Source organism: Spea bombifrons, chromosome 1 (genome assembly GCF_027358695.1).
Source record: "Spea bombifrons isolate aSpeBom1 chromosome 1, aSpeBom1.2.pri, whole genome shotgun sequence".
Taxonomy (NCBI): domain Eukaryota; kingdom Metazoa; phylum Chordata; class Amphibia; order Anura; family Pelobatidae; genus Spea; species Spea bombifrons.
In genome coordinates this window covers 108,556,718-108,580,871 of record NC_071087.1, presented here as the reverse complement: position 1 = coordinate 108,580,871, position 24,154 = coordinate 108,556,718, and the positions used below count along the sequence as shown (strand labels likewise).

General features: G+C 41.4%; 2 protein-coding genes across 3 annotated transcripts; both read right to left on the bottom strand.

Annotated features, from left to right (window-relative positions):
* Window positions 1–2,390: 2,390 nt before the first annotated feature.
* On the bottom strand, window positions 2,391–6,040 carry REM2 (RRAD and GEM like GTPase 2). Of its 2 annotated transcripts, none has more exons than XM_053468399.1 (5): window positions 5,829–6,040; window positions 4,040–4,372; window positions 3,878–3,951; window positions 3,593–3,800; window positions 2,391–3,404 (listed from the first exon to the last, which is right to left on the bottom strand). In XM_053468399.1, exons 1-5 carry the CDS (start codon window positions 5,902–5,904, stop codon window positions 3,127–3,129), a joined length of 969 nt encoding a protein of 322 aa, XP_053324374.1. In that variant the 5' UTR covers window positions 5,905–6,040; the 3' UTR covers window positions 2,391–3,126. The 2 variants fall into 2 exon arrangements, with proteins under 2 accessions (XP_053324374.1, XP_053324383.1); XM_053468408.1 differs by having other exon boundaries at window positions 3,593–3,788.
* Window positions 6,041–11,332: 5,292 nt separating this feature from the next.
* LRP10 (LDL receptor related protein 10) lies at window positions 11,333–16,101 on the bottom strand. The gene is made up of 5 exons (XM_053468315.1): window positions 15,881–16,101; window positions 15,317–15,352; window positions 13,962–15,114; window positions 13,752–13,881; window positions 11,333–12,598 (listed from the first exon to the last, which is right to left on the bottom strand). Exons 1-5 carry the CDS (start codon window positions 15,906–15,908, stop codon window positions 12,038–12,040), a joined length of 1,908 nt encoding a protein of 635 aa, XP_053324290.1. The 5' UTR covers window positions 15,909–16,101; the 3' UTR covers window positions 11,333–12,037.
* Window positions 16,102–24,154: the final 8,053 nt, after the last annotated feature.

Here is a 24,154-nt window from a genome sequence, read left to right as displayed (position 1 = left end):
ATGAATATCACTCTTTTCTTTTCACTTTATAATAAACCATCAGTTTAGCAGACTATTACTCAACAATGGTAGGTGACTTTACCATCTCTTTGGAACTGGGTGTAAATATGCTTTTCAGTTACAAGGAGAGGCTGTCAGCTTCAAGGCTTTTAGCATAATCAAATGCAGTAGCTACCTATGCTATATGCTTGTTCCCTGTCAGAGTAATTGTTCTGTGGTTTCCTTTAACAGTAACAGCTTATCTGTTTATTTCTGCTCCCAAAGTCACCCAACTATCCCCCCCCCCTTCTTGTTTAGGTATTGGGTATGATGTCTGTAAATCTGTGCGGAGTCATTCAATATATATAACCGTACAATATGACTGCCTGCAGACTGTGTAATGGTGGTGTTTGAGAGTGTAAGCTTGTGTATATTGGGGCCAATGGGACCACTTGGCTTTATTGTCCCCTGGGTCCAGAAGGTGCATTTTCCGACAGACTAGGGGCAGTTTTAAGATGTGAAGCAGAACACCCTCTCCTCTTAGCCATCTTAAGACAACTTCCCGAGTTGTGCAGATGTGCTGTCATTTCTGGGTGCATTGCATATTGGCGCCACTACCTGGCAGGCAGCAGAGAAGGTTGGGAAGGCAGGAGTTCTGTGAGTGTGCTGTGCATGGAAGTTGTAATATGGAGGTATAGCGGTGTGGAATATTTTATTTTGTGGTGCTCCACAGATCAAAAGTAGATTGAAAAGGCCCAAGACATTTATGCATAACTGCATAACTCATGAGGAAACACACGCTCTCAGCGATTTGCCCCCAGTGGGGGCTGCCACCTGCTGGCCTGGGCAGCCTAGGCCAGGTTACATCACTGCTTGCAATACCGGAATAAAAAAAATAATTTTTGCAATTCTATTACCTATTTATATTTAATAAATAAAACCCAGCACTAGGCACCACTACTTGCGATGTGGATAATATTTAATTAAGCTATTTAAGGTTTGTGCCTTTATTTCCCATTTTTAATTATTCAGAGGTCATTTGCAGTTATTATATGCTAAATATTTGTTACATTTAAAAATCTACAGAATATATTTATGTATGTGTAAAGGTTGTATTTATCTTCTATCAGTTTTAGTTCATACTGTAGGGCTCCCAGACATGGGGTGTATTCAGAGTTACCTTACTGGAAGAGCCACCTGGCAGCATCTACTTGCCAGATGTCCCATTTTGTCCATGATCCCCACTACCTACAACAGTGGGACCTACAAAAACTGGAACTTAAAGGAAGTATGCGCGCGGTTGAATGGTTATTGCTTGTTGACTGTGTGTCCACAGAGTTGAATTGCTTACTAGGGCTGTTTGGTTTGTTAGCCTGGATTTTGGACATCTTACTGAATCGAGCCTTTCATAGAGGGAAGAGTTAGGGTCTTCAATGTTTTACTAAACCATATGTAAATTTAAAAAAAAAATGGTAAAACTAGGCCAACAGGCCAAACGATGGAGCTTTTGAAATAACAATACATATAAGCAATATTTGAAAGGTTCATTAAAAAATGTATAACAAAAAGTGTTACCATGTAAATGAATAACATATATGTAATATGTGGTAATATTCCAGCTCCCTGGTGTCTGCCTTAGAAGCAAAATGGTTGCTCCCAGCATTGTCAATTATACAAATACGAGAAATGCTTGAGACAGGAGACATGTTCTATATATATATATATATATAATGATATTACGTTACATATTTAGGGTATAATTGCCTTTGAGCAGGCATGTAATTAATGCACTGTATAATTAAAGAGCGAAGTACACGTGACCCTCTCTGTTCAATTATATTTCATTTTTTCCACCTCTGGCCTGGAAATGGCAAATTCCTTTCTTCCTAGCGGATCTGTACAGCAGTTATGATTATTATAGCCGTTCACATGAAGAGTGATTGTCTGTAGGTACATCACGTTCATAAACATTCAGTGTGCAAGGCCTTGAAATGTTTGCTTCCAGAAACATTTATCTGTGCTCCTCTTGCTCCCATCACAATAGTCTTTACTGTGGTATGGGGTACCTTGAATGAGTCACCATGGTAACGTCTCCCCCTGATACAGGGGGAGCAGTGCAAGAGAGTTGGCTTGTGGTCTCCATGACAACATAGGCTGTTCAGATGAATTTTTCCTTTTAAGGTCGAGAGACAGAGAACGAGATGGAGGGGGGGAGAAGGTGTATAGAGAATAGAGGTACTTAAAACACAGCAAAGTCACACAAGCTCTATAGCCACATTTGCTGCAATCTCCCACCTCACGTGTACTCTATTTAAAAAAAACCACAACCCGCCTCCTCCCCACTTCCAGCAAACCACAGGCCTTTACAATGTCCCTTTTCTAACAACATTTGTTAATTATTTCTCTGTATGATTATTCCATTTTATTCCAAGAAAATGTCATATAGAAACACAATTTGAGCTTCACAAAAAAAAAACAGTCTACAGGTGCAGGGTGCACATAGCAAATCGTTTCCTCATCAGCCTAAATCCAACAGCCTTGTTGTTTATTTTTGGTGACTATTCACAGCACACGGTATGCGCATGGTGCCATGGTTGGCAAGATTGGCTGCCCAAAATGTATACACTCATGCCTGCCTTATTCTCTATATTAAATCCTATCCAATCCCTTTTAACTTTAGAGCACTTGTGTATATACAGTGTTAAGCATAAGACATAAACAAAGCATTACTTATTTGCAGTAATGAGGAATGGGTTAATGGTTGTTTTAAAAGGCAACTGGTTGGTACCTGTGGTGTTAAAATTAACCCAGGCCCAGACCTGGAATTCCTGGGATTAATGCGTGATCTTTGGATCACATGTCCTGTGACAGAGCTACCCCTATTTTGTGACCAGATGCCACCCAGGGGACTCTATTAAGTAGTCAGAAAGTGTTTTTTCTCCCCCCTATAATTATGTTTAGTTAGATTAGATGTTTTGTCTGTACCTATAAAGGTCCCTTATTAAGAACGTGGTTCAATGATTTGAACTATAGCCCACTCAGTTAATAGCCCCCAGGTTAACATGGTCAGTCTAGGCTTCAGTTCACACTGGCTTTTCTAAGGACATATGGCCAGTCTAACTTCTTCAATGTATGTTATTAGGATGGTCACAGAACAGAAAGATCATGGCAGGACTTTGACCGTTGCTTGAAGAAGCCACGGTGCTTCCCCATCAGCCCATGAAGAAGTCGTCGGGCCCTCTTGGTCATACTTTCCCTGCGTCCTGGTGGAAGGAGGGTAGCTGGTTGGGGCACGTGTTCCCCTTCCTCTCTGCGCAGGCGGATTTGCCTCACCACTCCTTCAAGCAACTCCTGTGTATTGTGATGGAGAGCTGCTGAAGTTTCTGTATATTTGCAGTTGAGCATGTTAGCTAGGGAACGTCCCTCTGAAAGACATAATGATATTTAATGTATTTTTATAGCACTAAACTAAATAGGACACATACCCAACAGCAGTGCTGAAATCAACAAGCAATTAATTAAGATGTACATGAAAGTGTAAATATCTCTATTTTATAGGAGGGCCAGTCACCATGTAGGAACTGTGATGATATCTTAATAAAGGTGTCAGTACCTTCCACGTTGACTTCCCTGGAACGAGCCAGGTCTCCCTTATTGCCAACAAGGATAACTGGGATGCGATGATTTGGACGAGCTGTACGCAACTGGAGTAGAAGGCCAGGGAGTCGCTGGAAACTACTTCGATCTGTCACTGAGAAGATGAGAAGAAATGCATCGCCCATCTGTAGACAGCTATCCTGCATCCAGCTCTGTGAAACAGACTGAGAGACATAGGTAAGTATCACTAAACAATGAGGCTAGCGAGTGGAGATGGAAAAGGTGAGATGTCTTTGCTCACCTGGTCCCAGATGTCATATACAATTAGAGTTGTCTTCTCTCCATCAACAAACATATTCCGCTCATATGTGTCTTCTGTGTATAACAAAATGACCAGGTCACTAACTTCCATCATGCCCATGTACGTCTTACGCGCACCCAATATTAATCTTATATATATTACCTGAGTGGTCTGTCTCATGGGGGTATGAATCCTCCACTCCACCAAATATTCCAGCCAGAGTTGTCTTTCCCACTCCACTCTCACCGAGAAGCATCACCTTGTAGACCCCAGGCTCGGAGATACTGTCTGTGGACCTTACAGAGTCTGATGATCCAGAATGGACACTTGGCCAGTCCAGTTCGTCCACAGCTTGTGCACGCCGAAGTTGGTGTTTGTACGGTAGTGGCATACTGCCACGCCGACGTGGCTCTAGAGGTAGAGGAAGGCTTCCCCAGTGCTTCCGCATCCCGGCCAACTTTTCTCTCTTATTTAGTGTCATGGTACGGTGTCGATCTAAAAGTTGGTATATCGAGAAAAAAAATAGATATAAAAATCAGACATTAAATCTGAATATTCCTCGTCCAAACTACATTTAATAAACCACCAACTCAAACTGTTACATAATCCATGGCACTAAAACGGTTAAACATCTGGCAATGGTAATGCGTTTATTTCATATACACTTCAGCCATCAATCAAAAAGTGTGTGGCATGTAGAATATTTTAAGCACCTGCTTATGAGCTGGAAGAATAAATCCCAAGTGCGCAATAAACACACATCTGCATTGTCAAAGTTCTGACACATTCAATGCGGTACCTTTCAGCTTTTGCTACATTATCTCAAGGGAAAAACGGGGCGAATCGGAGATTTATTTAAGACTGGATGCACACAAAGCTACATGACAAGCTGCCACCATTGTTCTGCACGTGTCCTGTTTTATAGGGGAGCATATAGGCAGTTTATGGATGTAGGTGAACCAATACTCCTATTTCTGCCTTACTTAAATGTTGTATAATCACCCCACTTCCACTTATCTTATTGCCTCCAAAGCTTTACATAATCACACCTCACACCCATCTTCCTAATCCAGGATGATCTCTGATCAGTAACCAGGGCAAAATCAGATTACTCTTACCCTCCCGTCATACCCTTATGGGGCATATTTCTGGATGTCATACCAACAGCATTTAAAGGGTTAAAGTTGGCAACCTGGTTACCTATTTTTGTGTCTTGTATATACCTGACTACACATTAAAGCCCCTGCCTGCCAAAGGGTTAACTAAATGCTACATACTGCACTATGATTGACTTGGAATCTGCAGCATGAATCCCGCACAAGTGCAGATGTGACAGTGGGTGCTTTGTATGTAACATGCGTGTGACGTTAATGGTGCAGAGCAATGACTAGCCCGTTCTGGATCACTTTGTAAAGCAATCATTCCCCCTTAAGCAGAGACCACCAGAGCTGTCATTAACCCCTGATATGCCAAGGACACCTGTAGATTCCACAAACCAGCTGCACTCATAGAAACCTATAGCACTGCCCATGCTTCTGTCAGAAAAGAAAAGAGCTTCTAATAACCTGTTCAATGCCGTAGACCAGCAGAACAATCCCCCCCCTCCTTAATAAATCCACAGACCAGTTATTTAATAATACATTCATTATGAACCTCATACCTGCCAAGCAACACAACAGCTCATGGGTTACAAATTTGTGTACCAGAGCCAACAGTGGCGATCTTAACATATTTCAACAATGCATTGCATTAGCTACATATTCAGCTCAATAAACACAACGCGTGATTAATAAACATAGGGTACATTTTAACAGCAGTCAGCTGTGATAACCAAAGCATTTATCTGGCAATGAAATGGTCAATTATTTGTATTTGATTACGATGGGCACCGAGTTGATGATTGCATATAAAGAGTACAACAAGTGCAATGTCTTCTGCTTTCAAAACTCACCCAGACCGGAGCTCCAGGGGTTGAGTGGCGGAGTATCCAGTGATCCCCCCAGCTGCCACCTCTCTGCACCCCCCATACAATCCACTTTGTATGCCTTTGTCAAACACTATATTGCCAAATGTCCCCACTGTCTTCTGCCTGTACCCACCTCTCTCTGGCTAGCTTGGGTGCCCCCCCCGTCACAGCGCCTGCATCTGCTGGTGACCCCTGTGCTCTGCTTGTGTTCCCTGTGTCTGACAAATGTCGAGTCCCATCTAATCTGTCCCTCCCCGTCCTTTTAAATCTCCCCCACTAGACACACACTGTGGGCTGAGGAGATCCTCCCTCATGATGATGCCATATATGCAAATTAGCAAATGATGGCATTGGGATTCCCTTTCTATAGATGACGTGACATTCTAGTTCCATCCCTCGCATCAGTTGTATCATAATCTAAGCATCAACCTTTTCCCATTCACCTTGCTGATTCCTGGAGTGCGTGTGCAGGATCCTTCACTCTTTTGGACCTTGTGCTGTAGGGCAGAAGCAAAAATCTTGGCACAGTTGGGTATATCAGGTCTTGCATGCGCTTGCATTAGGCCACACGCTACACTTTTGGAGAGTGCAGCTGCCTCATAGATAAGTGCAAGGAAAGGTAAGCTGTAAGCGACGCTGACAGATGGTCCGTCTAGGTCAGGTTGTCTTGATACGTGTAGTATTTATGTGCCCTAATGCAATTCAGTTGCCACGAGGAGAGACAAGAGACAGAGAAGAAAGAGAGGAGGAGACAAGCAACAAAAGACAAGGAGTGAGAAAAGAATGAGAGAAAAAAGAGACAAAGGAAAATAGTGGATATACAGAGATCAGCGATAAAGTAAAAAAAAAGAAAAGAAAAAGCTGAGAAAAAAAGACAGAATAGAGGAGATAAGTAAACAAAAGAGAAAATGGGAAAACAAATAAAGAAGAAGATTGAGATGGATCTAAATCTCAGGCAAGCAATTACAGACTTGTCAGTCTCACATCCATGATTGGGAAATTATTTGAAAGGGATAATATTCAGGAATACATTTAGTCCAATATCATCATCAGTAAAAGTCAGCATGGCTTTATGAAGGAGAAATCGTGACAAACTGACTTATTTCTATGACGAGGTGAAAAAGGTTATGGTACAAAATAAAAGAAAATAGGTTTAGGCAATATTGTTTGCCCCTTGATTAGAAACTGGCTTGAAGATAGGGTTCTGAGTGTTGTCAATGGGAAAATGTTCAACTGGACAAAAGTGATAAGTGGAGTACCTCAGGATTCTGTCCTAGCCCCACTGTTATTTAATGTCTTTATTAACGATCTTGCAGCGGGTATCGAAAGTCACATATTGGTTTTTGTAGATGACGCAAAATGATGTAAGGTAATACAGTCTGAACTAGACGTTACTACCCTGCCAGGAGATTTAGTGAAATGTAAGCACTAGGCACTGGCATAACTACAGGCTACCCCAGCGACCCCTTCTTCCTGTCGTCTCGTACCGGTGGTTCAAAATTGCTTAAAAAGGGCGCTTCTGACCTGGACCACACCAAGAGACAGAAGTGTATAGGGGGATGTGTACTTGTGTGTGTCTTTAGCATGTAGGTGTGTGTATGTGTGTCAGCGTGGATGTGTACTTTTGTGTGTGTCAGCATGGATGTGTACGCCCCTGGCACTAGGCATCCATGTGGCAGATGAGACTTAATGTTGACAAAAGAAATGTTATATTTTTTGGCTTATGTTGGGTCCTACAAGAGCCATAACACATTGGCATGTACAAAAAGAAGCATCGATTCATGAATGGAAAATATAATTTTGCCTCTGTATAAGTCAATGTTAAGACCCCACCTTGAAAACGCAGTGCAAGTCTGGGCACCTGTTCTTAAAAAAGGACATTATGGCGCTTGAAGAAGTCAAGAGGCAGCTACAAAAGTAATAATACGAATAGAACATTTTAGTTATAAAGAAAGACTAGAGAAGCTGATTGTGTTTTACAAATTGGAATGGATATGATACTATTATACACATATGTATGGGGACAATACCAGCCACTCTCTGATGAGAGGGATTCTTTACAGTAAGAAGAATAACAATGTGGAACTTGCTACCCACATAGGGTTGGATGATTTTTTTTTTAGAAAAATTGTTCATAAGCACATGATTAGTTGTAACTTGTTTGATCTAGTGAGAAATCAGGTGGTCATTTTGGAGTGAATAAGGAATTATTAATTTTTTTTTTTTTTTTTTTGAGGCATAATTGGAAATCACTTCAATATTTTTGCCCCTTCTAGATCAACAGCAATATCGCATTCGATGGATTTGTTGGATGTGTCTTTTTTCAAGCTAAATTACTGTGATGAAGAGTAGAGAAAACAGGAGAAAAGAGAGAAAAGTAAGAAAGGAGAGGCACAAAAAAAGAAAGAAAAGCAAAATAAGTGTGAGGGAGGAAATCACCTATTTTTAGTAGGGCTTTTGTTTAAAATCATATTCATATATGTAGGACATTATTTTTTATGAATAAAATTTTAAAATTTGGGAAAACATTTTTTAAAAATACATTTTTTTACACTAGTATGTGTTTATGTATATAAATTATACACAGCTACTGCAAATGGGAAAAATGCCAAAAATATCTTTGTTACCGTGCTCTGATTTGGACTCCACTCTATATTCCTATAAAATTTTATGTTTTATACGTTTATTTTAACCCCTACCTAAACCTATCTCATAAATACCACAGTAAAAACTATTCAATATAAAAATGTGTTGAATTTTTTTTATTTAACAAGCATTGTTCCGTATAAGTGTGCATATACACAGAAATGCAGAGGATCGGCTGTAGACTGACCTCTTTGTGTTATAGAGGGTTATAAAGTACTAGGAAATTCTCTATTACATCATATACATCAAAGATCGTGTAGTCTTTACTAATCTACACACTCCTGAGTATTCAAGAATGTGAGAAAGCATACCTTTCCATCTATTATCGCCACGATAAGGAAGCCTGGATGACATTAGCATTGTTTGGAGACTTGTTTTCGAACGGCTCTATTTATTTTTATATTAATTATTTATTGAGTTGCGATCTTCTTAACTTACGCTGGGTTCATCTGAACATAACCCCATCATAAATCAAGAAGTACCTGTTTATAAACTGATTATATTTTATTAATTTGTATTAAACAACCAATAAACTGTCAAATAAATGCAACTGTTGATTGTGGAATCCGGCACTTGGACCCTGATATATATAAATATATATATATTTGCATTCCCCTGTCATTCCCTACTCTCTTTATTTTTTGTTGCCCCTCATTTCCCCATCTAGTACTTTGATATTCCCTTTTCACACTATTTTAACTGCTCCCTATTCCGGTGTTTACAGCTTTCTGTAGTTAAATATCAAGCACTGTTTAAATATTATCACCCTTAGTAATCCCAAACCATTTACTGTACTTATCAGCAAAGCAGCAAGAAAATCCCTTGCTGATATGAGATACACAGTGGGCAGTATAACATTATTAATGCTGCATTACCTCCCTCTCCCTGATATGCAGTAAAGATAATGTATTCACAGCAAATACATCAGCGAGGACACATTGCATGCACATTAATGCCTTTCACAAGCATTTCAGTGTTAGTCACTGGAGAGAGAATGCTTGCTAATTTAGCTAAGGAGCAAAGAGTCTCATGGCTGAACATGCCCAGGGACAGATTAACAATGGAACAAATGAAACATTTGTCACAGGGCCCCTAGTGGCAAGGGGCGCCTGCTTACTTCTGAGTTGTTTGAGTACCTGTTATGTTGGTGATATGTTGAGACACTGTCCCAGCAAAATGTTGTCCCACCATCATACCTGGAAACTTGTGGGCTCCGGCTACCCGAAGCCTTCCCTTGTGGAACGCGGCCAGATCTACCCGCTGGCGTCAGGAACCCGGAGGATTCAGGTGTCGACCTGGAGAACCAGAGAAGTGGTGCTTCTCCCGGAGAAACTTGGAGAGTTCCCAGGTATGCCTGGCATATGTGTTTCTCGTCTCTCTTCACTGAGCCGCAGAGACTCAGTACAGTTCTTGGGAGGGCCACTGCCTCTGACAATATTGGTGGACACTCTCCAACAAGCTTTCCTGAGCATTTGCAGCTCACACATCCGACTGTGTGTTTTGGCTTCATTTAGAATGCGTATCAGAAAATCTTGAAATGTTGGAACCCTATAAATTATCCAACCCTGGAGCTGCCCTTCATTGGTTGATGCCAGATGAGCCTCCTGCCGGCAACCAATTGCCACGTTTATGCTCTATAGCCAGAAGGCCGTAGGAGAATCTCTGCTATTTTTGTTGACCTCAGATTGCCGACGTATCAGTCATTCCACTAATGATTGCCACGTTTATGCCGTGGGCTGTAACGGTGTGATACAGAAACCAAACCTCTGGTTAATCGACTACCACCGTACTGAGATAACATATCAATCTAGAATTAAAATGCGGTTTATTATTTTTTAACACACAATGTATATTGTCTTAAAAATAAACGGCACTGAAAAGAAAAAAAAAAAAAAAGCTGTGTGGAGCAGGGGATGAGGTCCTTTTTTTCAAAAGGGGACCAATAGAGTCCCTTTAACTCCTGACAGTGGAACTTGGCCTGGGGAGACCATGGTCTCCCCGCTCCATGAGTTAAAGGTCCGTACGAGCGACTCTATTGGTTGATACCCTCGGTGTAAGCTCAGCTAGGCACAGATGGTTTCTTTCAAAAGCTGAAGCTGGTTACTCCATTTTGGGATTCAGAGTAAATGGGGTCACAGCCCTAAAAACATTAAGCTTAGTTACTTATAAGCCAGCTAAAACCTTCCTACCCCACAGAACTGTACTTGGTCCATATAAATAATGTAAGCTGCTTCCAGCTGGCAGTATTTTCATTAAAATATTAAGTCTATTTTATCCTGATAATATGAGCACACAGTGACCGTATACATATAATATAATATTTCAGATATGTCATCTCCCGCTACCTGGTAACTTTCTGATCAGCGACACATACAGGCTTCAGGAAATGCGTCAGCAATTTGCAGCTTCAAGTATATTTTCTGGATGCTTACATTAGGAGTAACTGCTAAAAGCTTTTTCCTCTAGTCCATGCTACTGCACTACATTATGTCATTAGTACTGTATTCTAACTTGTGTCTTCTCAGTCAGTTTCCAGATTCGCCTTATTAAAATTATTCGTTTTTTTTTTTTTGTTTTTTTTCAATTCTTAAGTAGTTATCGCATATGGCTCAACCAGTATTTTTTTGTTTCAAAATGCCAATGAGTATTATGAGCAGGTCTACATATGTTATTTTAATACATTTCTAAGTGACCCCAAGTGGTAGTGTATACAGACCAGATCATCACAAGAATATGTGAATGAGAACCAGCTAATTAACCATCGGATCTCTCATTATTTTCAGTACTTCCAATCTCTTGGATCATGTCCCTCCCAGTGTACCATCTCATAAAAAGAATAGAACTAGTTATTTTTTTTTTTATTTACATAATCACAGAAAATAAATAATTTACCTGGCAAGCCCACAATTCACACTATCAAACAAAAACACACTTAACCCATTCACTGCCAGAACCAGCTGCCAACAGTGCATCAATAAAAACAAGGAATGTCTGGAAGCCTGCATGGCAGAGAGAGGGTTAATGTGGTACAGTTATTACAAAGATACAATAATTGTGTTAAAATACTTCACTGTTGCCAGCAAGCTGCACCCATTTGGGTATGGGCTATTTTTTGAAGCTAAAAGCTTGAAAGATCCAAAAAAAAAAATTCATAGAAAAATAGAGAAACCCTGTCCACTTTCTAGAAGTTACTGTTGGTTTGGCTTTTTATGTGAAATTGATTTAAAAGAAGGTACAGGACTGGATAAAAATATTTTCTACCAATTACCTTCAAGCATCTCCCATGGGGTGTGAGAGCCCAGACATTGATTTTCTGCACTGAAACACTAACCCAAATCACGGATCACCAAGTCTACCTCATTTCTATGCAGCATATCACAGTCTTGCGTCTCGTTCTGTGATGTGCCCATCAGGCACCAATTTGATTTCTACACAAAATTCAAAATATGGTAAGGGAGCACAAACATACGGGAATGCTGGTGCAGACACAGTTTAGGAGCCCTTCACCTTGTGCAAAGTTGTAGTAACCAAGCTATGTCAAAGCTGTGCTAACATACAATTAGCCCCACGTCCCCTGTTGCCCCATCCCACCCCTCTGCCAGGGGCAATAGTAACATCTCATCCTCTTCCTCGCTTGTTTCTAAATCATGTTCTACCTCCTGCCTCTCTTCTACTCTCATTCCTCCAACAGCATTCTCTCCTACCAGCGGGTGTAAAATTCTTTCCCTAACTACTTGCATGACACCCATCATCAGACCTCTCCTATCCTCTGATGGCAGAACCTGCTGTGAGGAAACGGAGGGCTCAGGCTGGGGCGATGAAGACTGCGGAGGATCCAGTGGAGTTTTGATTGGGAGCAGTGGAGCAGAGGATGGTTCATTGGTTTCTGTTGCTTCATCTGGTGGTGAAGTCTGAGTCTGGGAAGAATCTTCCTGTGGTCCTTGTGGACGTGGAGGAAGGAGACCCCAGCGCCTCAAGCGGCGAAGTAAACGTCTGACTGGGCGTGGTGGCCGACGTCGTGATGCCGTCTCAGTCACACCCCCAGGAGGGCTTTGGGGAGCCTGCTGAAGAAACTGCAAAAGGCTACGTAGATTCCCCATGAAAGAGCTCTGTGAGGGGAAAAGCAAAAAAAAGATTATATATAACAGGATCTACAAAAAAAAAGCCATGGTTATTTAACAAGGCCAGTCATGTCATTTAACATTAAACCACAAATCTACAGGTAATTAAATTGGCATATGATTTTATATATATACACACACACACACACAAACACAGCATTGTAAAAGGAACATTCATGCTCTCTTTTCAGGCATCAGTAAAGCTAACAAGTGGCTTAGGAACACTTAAGAACATCACTTGTTTACTTTCATAGTGGCAGCTTCCTGGCTTCGTAGTCTACAGAAGTTCATCAGTCCTTTTTTCTTTGCAATTAATAGATTTGCATATATATATTATATACACACAAAAAATCCCCCCCAAAAAATAACAGGCCTTACACAACCCAAAGAACAGGCCTACAGCTCAGATCTACTGTAGAAGGACACCAGTCGTAGTTGTAAAGGTTTTAATTATAGATACAAGGAGTGTCAATTGTATCGATACATTTAAAAAATAAAAAAACATTCTGAAACAAAGTCACTACTGGAAGAGAAGGAATGGGCCTACCACCAGGAACATTCCATTGGTTGCTATGGCGATTAGACCAGATTTCAAACTGTGCTCATTCTAACCCCAGTGTATAGTGCATGCATAGTGACTTCTGTATGTAGCATCAAATAAAGCTCTAAAGCCGTATACTTTCAGAGTTCTTCTATTGGTGAGAAATGGAACGGAGTAAAGATGAAAAGCTGGGTGATGGACTTATTAGCAACAGTCCAAGGTGCCATATGAGATAACCAGGGTATGAATATGACTTTATGGTAGTTTGTACTAACTGTGAGTAATGTTGTCAATTAAGATAAAAATCATAGGTGTGCATTGATTAAGCCAATTATCTGAGGCGCTAATTCCCTGACTTCACTCCACATCATGAAGGGCCAACTACAGTAAAGGTCTCTTTTTGGCCCAGTAAAAATCAGACTTTTTTCAACTCACTTCCAAGTTAGAGAAGGAAAATCTCCCTAGGAAGCTTTATTGAATAAACCTTAAATACATTCTTAAGTTTCCAGAAAACAGTTTTAAGAGGCGCTGACTTTTACTGCAACCGTGCAGAATTCCACAACAACAAGCAAACATAGAACAATAGTACAAAATACTTACGTCACTGGGACTTTCGGTGGGAAAGTCATCAACAGGTGGGATAGCACCCTGGGCTATTAACTGGCCATAAGATGGTGGTGCCTGCTGCTGGATCAGCTCTGCATCCATTCGCGACAGAGGTGCAAATATGCTGTAGAAAGAGCATTGTGTGTGTTAGCCTGGCTGCGTAAATAGCGCTTAAAGCCCTTGCTGTTTGAAACCTTTACTAACCTATATTCTCGGGCCCTTGTTGTATAAAGCCGACAGGTACATCCAAGAGCTACAACCAGAAGTGTAGCACAGATCAAACTTCCAATAACAGCTGCTGCTATGACCTTACGAGGTAGCGTATAACCACAGTTCCTCTCGTCGCTTCCATCACGACAGTCTGCTTGCCCATCGCAAACCCATGCTTCATATATACAGCGCTCAAGGTCACAGTGAAAGCCTCCTGGCTGACACCCACGGCAGCCCCTCTCATCTGTGCCATCTTGACACGACGTTTGGTAATTGCATCTTTCAGTAAGAGGGTAACAGGATTGACTCATGGCACATGGGAAGTGCCCATATGCACAGCCTGTGCAGTTCATCTCATCTCGGCCATTGGCACAATCCCAGACTCCATCACAACGCTGTGCATCTGTGAAGCAGCCACCACCTTCTTCAATTGTGTCATCCCACAAAATCCCTGGGCTGGAGCCACACGGCTGGTCCCACGGCAAACAATAGCCCCGCACGCGGTAAGTGGCATTGAAGCCCCTGGGACGAAATAGTTGGTATCGTCCGCTACGAAAAGTAGATCCATAAGAGCGAGATCGAACTGAAGCAGAGCTAATCCTGTCAGACAGATATGGATCAGAGCCACGGTCTATGGGTCCATAAGACAATGGATAATCAGATCCAGGAATCCTTAACTCAGAGCGGTGTGTAACAGCGGGGTCAAATCTAGAGATTCCAAAGTTATCAGAGGTGTAGTGATATACAACAATAACTCGTCCACCAACAGACTCAACAGTTACAGCTTTGCCATTGCTTTGCCAATCCAGAGCACGGAGAGGACGGGGGGAACCTCCCAGGTCATCCTCATAAACAACAAGATCATCTGTTCCAGAAAGCTGGAGTGAAGAAAACCGAAGTGAAAGACCACGTCCATCACCTGAGTCAATAAGCCAACGGCAATAACCGGTAAGCAGAGTTAGTGGAGGTCCAGGAAAACCAGGTGAAGAAAACACACCGTAGAAGTCTTTCAAGTTGAGGTTACATAATGGATGACATCCACGCTCGTCAGACTGATCCCTACAGTGAAAGGTACCATCACAGCGGGAGGAAAGAGGGAGGCAGCCAGAATCACAGTGAAAAAATCCCGCGATGCAGGGAGAGGTATCTGGAAAAGACAAAAGTATAGACCACAAAGAACGAGAATGAAAAGTTGCACTTGATTACAGATGACCAAGCAATCTGCATTTTATCCGAGTTTACCCGGAAATAAACTGTAAACACAGGTTACTAATGGCAACATAAGTCTGTCAAAAATCATATCCTTTAGTCGCCAATCTATCTGCCCCACGAGTTGCTCTCATACTCACCATAGACGGAATATCCCTCTGTAAACAACAGCTGACCTGAGCGGGAGAGAATTGGGATACGTTAAAAAGGAGGAAAGTGGCGACATGTAACGCAGTCAGGGCGAGGGTGTTATAAAACAAATACGAGTCCGGGTTTCAGTTTGCTCCAGATGTTTGTGTGACAGAGGTTAAGGGTTCGGGTTTCTATTTAACCTTTCCCAGTCTGGAGGAAGTAGGTTACACAAATTGTCAACCTGATTTAGCGGTGTATATATGTATAACTTTACGGTGCCTGAACTCACTGGAACACAACATCAGTGATACTTTAACCACAAGAACAGGTTGAAGAGACACTGCTAAGGCCCGTTCTCAGCACACTCGTGAAAACACAAACACGACTGAGACACATTACGTGTAAACTTTAACACACAGGCAGGCCTGGGAGCGCTGCCTCTGTCCGGTGACAGGGCACACAGATCCAACCCAATGCACACAAACAGGGCCAGGACAGGGTGGCTGCCGGCAGTTAGCACACACCCGACGCTCTCAGGGTGTAAACCGGGGATTGCTGTGAGGGTTTCTTACCAAACAGAAGAGCCAGGAGCAGAGCCATGTTGGTTGTGGCTGACCTCACGGTATCATGCCTCGTACACTCTCTGACGTGTCCCTTCTAACTTTCTCCCGGTTTGTTTCCACACCGGAGCCGTGACCCCTCTATCTCAGCCTGTTCTCGGTCTCTTCCTGCCTGTTGTTATTTTCCAGCACTTCCTCCTTGTAAGCACAAGTGTCTTCCGCCTCCCTCTCTCTCTCCCGCCCCCTGCTGCTCCCCGCCCCTCCCTGCATTCTCTATTCCATTTAATTCCTCTCAATTCCTCTCATTCTCACCAAACCGGTTTATTGTTTTTTTTTCTTCTTCTTTTTATAATCCTTGCCACTGTTCTTGCTTTCAGCAACTACCTGTTAGCTCACATATCCTGTTCTCTGCACCCACACACCCCACTAATAATACAGTGTGGGAGGGAGTATCTCTGGGGAATTTGGCAAATAATGCAGATTACATCCAAAATGTCACCTTTTTAGCATGAATTTTACCGAATAAGAGGTTTATTTTACTATCTAGTCAGTAGTAAGACATTTCTGAGGCAATAAAGACTGCACCAAGCTCTCCTCGGCTTAAACAAAAGTTCTTGGTGCCGCTTGTTCTCTTAGGAATTCAATAATATATGATGGGTCCCCGCAAATAATTGGTCCTAATATGTACATATTATATACGCTTACTACAGGGAAACATTTTCTATAAAAAAAAAGTTAACAGGACACAAAAAATCAGTGATCGTCAAACCATTAATAAAGATGTTGTTCCGCTCAGACAAAACATTAATCAAATATAAATGTTAGTCGAATGAACCTTAGGAGATCTATCTATTCAGGAAGTTTCATTACAGGAGAACAACTAAAACCTTTAAGAAGCTCCCCCCCCCGGAATTGTCACATGACAATTAAGTGTCCCCAGAAGTAATAATGAACATGATTAATTATTTATTTCTGGGAAGATCTGGGGCCTTCAACAGTATCAGGAATGAGGTTTCTATCTAATACTTGATAATACTTTACAAAGTTACATTCAGCAGATGAGGCGCTTTTGAAAATGAAGTTACCCCAGCCAAATGTTGTGCAAATGTGGATGGACAACAACAGTGATAAGGAATCTTCAAAGACCTTTATCTCAGTACCCGCCACTAACCCACCCACAGAGACTTGTTATCTGCCCTGAGGAGCACACTTGGTGATCACTGCACTAAAGAGCCACTTGTTGATGGCTTAAATGTGTGTGTGAAATGCAAACAAGAGAAACCGGAAAACTTTACGAGAAAAATAACTTCTCCAATAATATATAAAATGAAGCTTTTAACAGACAAAAAAAACACAAAACACCAAATATTACGTCATAGTGGCCAACGTTTGAAAAAAAATCCCAGCACAGCTATTACTTGTTGCTTTTTTCATGTTTTTTTAAGGACTGTTTGCACACATTACATGCAACTTCAGGGAAACCCTCGAAAATATACTCAACTGCCCCTGCAGATTACAGAAATACCCCACATGCATAGGTTTTTGTATATTGTTTGAAATCTACAGGGCACATTACATGACAGGGACAGGTAATTTATATTTTATAATGTGCAGCAACAAAAGGCTTCACATCAAAGCATCTAGCAAAGGTGGGCTTTCTTATTTGCGAATGCATGAACAAACACAGTTGTGAGACAATTAGTGTCCAGACTGCCCCATACCGCACTGATACCAAGGTACAATAAAAGTTTCCCTTACAAGCTTTGATCTTAGAAGTAGAAAAACTTTTCTGCGTTGCTCATGTTTAGCTGTAGTTTTCTTCTTTCTCAATTACTGTACCCACACATGTTATCATTTTTTCATTTTTTTCAGGATAAGAAGAGCTTTGCTTTTGGTCCATTTAATTAACTTTAAAAATATAAAAATGAAAAAAAAATATTTTTTTTACTTATCTACAAAAGCTAAAGAAAAAAAAGAGATTGTAATATTTGTCCTGAGATTTTATCTTTTTTTACGCTTTTTTTGAAGTTATATGATAATGACTACAAGTAGCATATTGCTATTTCAAAACCATGTTTAAAAAAATTGGTCATTCTGCCCCCATGTTCTGTTTGGGACATGTTTGAATCCGGTCATTTCAATTTACCCCATGAGACCATTTTTTAGATTCTCTTGGATGTATAACTCCATAGCTTTAGTCTATGACAATGGGTGTACACCGCCACGGGAGGTACAGCACAGCGGGGAGGTAGAATGTCAGTGTCTTTCGTATCGAAGACATCTACAAATTCCTGATATTGCAAGGGTTCATTTGTGGTGTCAACAGAGGCCAGTCAATAACAGGATCATGAAGATGATGCCAGAAATATCCCAGCATCACAGGAGCAGAGGGAGAGGAGATGACATTGAATCCCAGTGTCTCTTCATGGAGGACAGTCACTGCAGCCAGTTAGAAAGGACATCCATCAATAGCTTCCATGTAGACTGGTGTGGGCTTAGTAACCTGGGGAATGCTATGAGACATACTGAAGCAATGGTCAATAAAGTCCTCAGCAGCCCCAGAATCGATGAGGGCCTGAGAAGAGATGGATTATTAAAGAGACACGAGTACAAACATACGGATAACCTGGTCCCTGGGGAAGCGGCTGATAAACCCAGAGTAGGCCCCCTATCCTCTCTAAGCCATGAATGATTTCTCCTTCTCCGATAGTCTGCATGGGTTCTTCGGAAGGTAGCGAGGGGGGTTCAGCAGGAGTAAAATGCGGGGCAAGCGTATAGCAGTCATTCTTTGGCAATCTCGCTAAAGTTGGTGCTCAAGGGGACATAAGTCAATGCAACCAACATAGCCAATGAGTTCCTCCAAGTCAGTGAGTAGATCTTGTGCTGCTAACTTAACCTTCAGTTGGCCAGAAAGCCATTGTTAAATCAAGCCACCAATGCCTCCCTCCCTCCCTATTATCTACCCCCACCTTGTACTTACCTTTCAGCAGTCCTGCGGCGAGTCTCCCTGCTTGGTCTCGGTGCCGGCTTGTAATGCTAGAAGGCTCGCAGAGGAGACAGGGGCGCCGAGCGGGTACTAACAACTTGGTAAGCGAAAAACTGCTCTGCGCCCCTCTCTCTCTTCCGCTTTTAAAAAATAAGCGCAAAGTGCCGCCCGTCCAAAAGTGCCGCCTGGAGCAGTTGCCCCACTCGGCTCCATTGTCGGGTCGGCCCTGGCTGTGTGGCGTTAGGTGCTGCTCAACCCTTAGGTTTGGTCAGAACCTGCATATATGTACAGCACAAAAAATATACAAACTAGGGGAGTGCACAACCTAACAAGCATAATAGGCATAAACATTCTGATTCCCAGGCTGCTACTGCTAGAATAATAATGACCAATAAGTACGCAAAACAAAGAAAGAATTAATCACATACCCAGCGAATACCATTCAATATACACATAGTTTTTTATGTTCAAGAGGGCCACATCCTTTGCGTGTGTTATTATTACGTTTTAATATTTTTTTTACTGGAAGTAGGGCTACTAAGGTACACTGGGACACTTTTTTTAAAAAGTCTTATTTTTCATTTATTTCATTATTTTATTTTTTTCCCTGCACTGCAATATAGCTAGCAATCCCTTTAAGGATCTCTTTTGATGCTTCCTATAAAGTTTTTTTATTTTCTTTTATATTTCATATTAAATTTATTTTTTATGTATTTTTTCTAATCTCTCCTGTGCTGGTCACACTATGATGATCAGCAAGCAGGGCTCCATAGCCCTATGTTGCTGATCTCAAAATGACCAGCAGAGGGAGTAATCAGAGACCCTGCTGTGTCTCTCTTGTCCTCCAGTGGGTGGGCGTCAGCATTGCCTGATCATTAGACAGTCTGATCTCCTGTGCAGTGGAAAGGAGAAATACCTGCTGGGGGAAAAAAGTCTGGACATACAGCTATGTCCTAAGGGGCATCTTGGTACATTTTTTGTGAACATACCTTTACGTCAGTAGGGGTGTTAATGGGGACTGTGAGCATTCTTAAAACATTTTCTCTCACACACTTACATACATACACACATTTACACACATGCCTCAAATCCCTTATATTTCCCTCACTGGGCTCTACAGTATACAGTAACATATTGTTTCTTCTTCTATTGCATAATATGTCAAACGACATCTATAGGTCTAAGTTTATACAAGAAGGGCCAGACTGGTGATGACCAGGCGCCCTGGCACTTTAAAGCTGGCTGCCGCTTGATGGAAATGCATGGCTGCCGTCAGCCACACACTGCAGCACCCAACCTGTTGCTGGACATAATTGGGTGAGTATGGGGAGCAGATCGCCAGCACCCACCAAGCATTTTCCCGGTGTGTCAGACAGCCAGTCTGGGCATGTGTATACAGGTGATAAAATTCTTAGAAAACTGGATTCCATGTATGCACAACACCAATGGTTTAATAGACCGACCCCCATGTGTAGAGAAGATAAACAAAGAAAGATTTTGCAGGCAGGCATAAACATGATCCTGGTGCTCCTCAATATCTTCTACAATGAACCGGGAAACATGTACTTTTTACTAAATAAGTAAAAGTTAGACTTTGAATCTTTGGACACATATGAATCCAATATTTTACTGATAATCCAGGTTTTTTTTTACTGTAAAGGAAAGTCCGAGAGTTTTTGAGTGTGATTGAACACAGACTGCCAAAACCAAATACAAAAGATGTACTATTTGCAAATGCGTCTTGCAGATGGAGAAATTGTGTATATGCCAGCAGTTGAGTCCAGTCAAATCCAATTGTACAAAAGTATTGCTCTAGTTTGCAATAGAGCACCAGATTTAGTATATTAGGGCACAATACCAATTTAGAGTTTCACCTAAAAAAACCCTTATCTCTGACAGGTGAGTGACCACCATCCTTTGATTCAGAGGGATGCACAGTGCCGTGTGGAGGCAATTTGCCATTTGAAGATGAGACTGCATCAAAGCTATCGCATAGAGGACTATGACAAACTATTATTGTTTATTGTTTTATATAGCGCCATTTATTGTTTTATATAGCGCGCTGAACTATGGACTGTCGCTAAGTAGGGCTGCTGCTGGTAATACCATTTATGCAGATTAATCTGTTTTTTAGGATAAAAAGGAGCCCCCATTTAGAGGGTGTAGTGGGAAATGTCTGCACAATTTTAACAAGGAAGGGCAACATCAAAGTAATGTATTAATTTCCAATTTAAGGTCCAGCTTTAGCTCAACAAATTAATGTCCTTATTTAATTTTACCTTTTATTTAAGTCTCATTTCTTTAATTTAACAGTGGTTACTTTTTGAAGCCTTGAAATTGCCCTGTAGGTACCCTAAGCAAATTTCTAGAGAATAAAAATCCATTTTATGACCCTGCAGGAACCCACACTACAAGCTCAGGGACATGTGCTGCATATCTATCTGCCACTAGGTGGCAGAATCTGCCTCTGGGTGGCAGCATCATTAGTTTAGCAGATGCAAAGGCCTAAAAGACGTCCAGGATTTAGTCTATACTGTGACCTTAAACACAGGAGATTCAATAGAGAATAGCAGGATGGAAAATCCTCACCCTATTTTTCTTTGTTATTTTCACTCTGTATACTCCTGCTAACTCCTCTTAAATCTGTCCAGGTCCTGTTTTTTTCCTTGCAATTTTTGTTATTTCTATTACTTTTTCCACAGGACTGACATATTCCTGTCTACCTCTTCCCCTATGAGTGACATGTCCGTGTATGATCTTTTGTTCCTACAGGTCTGATATAATTCTGTCAGTTTTCTGTAACAAATTCCAACAGATCCTCCAAGTGGACATACTCAACCTTGATAACCCACCTATGAGTACCCCAGCGATGTAACATTATTGCTCCCCTGATACATTTTTCATGTATGTTATCATATTATAAAACTTTAGCCCTGATTCACCTATTATCAAGCCATATATAACGCTCCTAACATCAGGTTGATGCAATGTCCACAAACATAAAACATTACCCACTGTGACTTTGAGGTACACATAAACACCTATATGAGCTTCTTGGACATCCCATTCCAAAACCATGTGCATTAAAAAGTTGGGGTAAAGGTCAGGGCTAACTGCAGGCTACTCAAGTTCCTCCACACATCTTATTTATGGACGTTGCTTTGTGCACAAAGTTCCCCAAATTGGTGCCACAATGTTATTCTTCACTGGAATTAAGGGACCTAGCCCAAACCCTTAAAAAACAGACTATTATCCCTCCTCCATCAAGCTTTCCAGTAGGCACTATGTATTCCAGTAGGTAGCATTCTCCTGGCATCCGTCAAACCCAGATACCATCAGACTTCCAGATAGTGAAGCTTGAGTCATTACTCTAGTATTGTGCATAGTGATTTTTGTCTTTTCAGCCAAGGAAACCCATTTCACGAAGCTCTTGACGTGCAGAACTTTAGATGATGTTATTTGAGAGGGACTCTGAAACTCTGTATTGTGAGATGCTACAGTGGATAGGCGCTTTTTACACACTAAGCACTCAACAGAGTGAGTGTGTGGGGTCTACCAATTTGTTCCGGAGCTGTTGTTAGTAGTGGACACTTCCTCGTCACAATACTAGCACTTACAGTGGACTAGAGCAGATCTAGCAGAGTAGAAACTTCAACTGACTTGTGGCAATGGTGGCATCCTGGGACAGTGCCACATTTAAAGTCACTGGGCTTTGTGGGTGGAGATGTGTGTGCCTGTGTGTCCGTTTGTATATTCTATGTCTGACTGCACCAGGCAACCTTCACACACACATGAACATACTGGTGCTCAAAATAAAAGGCCTTTTAATCAGACAAATAATGTAATGCAAAGTTGATTAAACAAAGGTTTGGGTGAGGTGGTCAGCCCTTGTCAGCAAAAAGTTAAATCCCACACTGTCTGGTGGATTCTTCCCTGGTTTCATGTATTTTTCCCCTTTTCTCTGATTTCCATTGTCTTTTTTTATCTATTATTCCCAATGTTTTGTTGTGGTTGTTAGTGACCCTATATTTTCCTAATTGTATTTCCTCTCCTCTTTCTCCACCTTTGTCCTTATCTCATCTTTCCCCTTTTCCTGCTAAGCATTGTTCCTATCTTTGTTTACGTAATGTCTTTCTCTGTAGTTTTATCCTCACCCACCTCAATCGTTATTTTTCCCCCTGTTCCGAACCTCTCCCTTTTACTTATCTCGGAGGTCTCACTCTTTCAGTAACGTGCATTCTGTCTGGATCTCTCTCCTTTGTAAATGTTTATATACGTCTGTAGTTACTGCTGCCCATATTGTTAACTTGCCATAGGTTGTGAGTGCAATTTGTGAATCAGTAAATAATGCATGTTTTTGAATTCATCTAATATTGAAGGCTGGAAGAGGCAGTGATACTAGATGATTTTCCAGGGATCGGTAGAGTAAACTCAGTTTGCTTTATTGATTATTGATTGATTATGGATCATCTTACTGGCAGGCACCACTGTTGAGGGTACCTGTGCACAGTCATCGGAGGAGCCCTTTTATGAGCTCCCTTAGCAGGCTGAAAATGTAAAAGGAACAGGCCGGGTAGAATATTACATATGGAAACACTCTGCAGGGAAGGCGAAAGTTGTGTGTGTGTATGTGGGGGGTAAGATCACAGCTAATGGAAAAGCCATGACATTTTCATCAGCTGCACACAATGAACAGCTTGTAGAATTTTGACTAGAGGTCAAAAGCAACAAATTGGAAATATTTAGAAATGTATCAGCTCAGCTGCAGCCTAAGTGTTAAAAGTGTGTGTCCGCACACTTAAATGTGTAAATACGTGAAAGAAACGTCTGTGGGAGGAGGTCGATTTAATAATATCCTTTCTGTGGGTACCGTACCGGATAATGACGTTGCAGTCCGTTCTGCCCACCAGACACACACACTCACGGGAACTTCCTTTGCTGATGCCTCTACCATTACGTCCTGACAAGGGAAGTCATTTAATGTTGTATTATAGATCCTAATAAATGCACTGCTAAGCTACTGCATTTAGGAGGCCCATATTTATTATTACTAAATTCATCTAGTTAACACATTTGAAGGAAAGGATATTAGAGATGTCTTGCTAATTTTTTATTTTTAAAATAAGCTTGCTAGTGGTGTGTCGCTATGTTTCCTAATTAGTAGCCAGCAGAGGTGCGCTGACACAGAGGAAGGTTACCATGGTGACTAATCACATAGACTGACCACATCCACAGTATGGTACCCACATGGGCCAAAAACATTACTGACTATTTAACCCTTACAATCGAGCTCTTCTGAT

What these genes read in the sequence shown, in the direction of transcription:
- REM2 (XM_053468399.1), bottom strand. Translation starts at nt 5,904, where the DNA reads ATGGGGGGTGCAGAGAGGTGGCAGCTGGGGGGATCACTGGATACTCCG. An exon ending in CCCCTGGAGCTCCGGTCTGG is followed by an intron (nt 4,373 to 5,828) that starts GTGAGTTTTGAA and finishes ACCAACTTTTAG; the next exon opens with ATCGACACCGTACCATGACA. An exon ending in CCATGAGACAGACCACTCAG is followed by an intron (nt 3,952 to 4,039) that starts GTAATATATATA and finishes TGTTATACACAG; the next exon opens with AAGACACATATGAGCGGAAT.
- LRP10 (XM_053468315.1), bottom strand. Translation starts at nt 15,908, where the DNA reads ATGGCTCTGCTCCTGGCTCTTCTGTTTG. An exon ending in AGAGGGATATTCCGTCTATG is followed by an intron (nt 15,115 to 15,316) that starts GTGAGTATGAGA and finishes TGTCTTTTCCAG; the next exon opens with ATACCTCTCCCTGCATCGCG. An exon ending in CCACCGAAAGTCCCAGTGAC is followed by an intron (nt 12,599 to 13,751) that starts GTAAGTATTTTG and finishes TTCCCCTCACAG; the next exon opens with AGCTCTTTCATGGGGAATCT.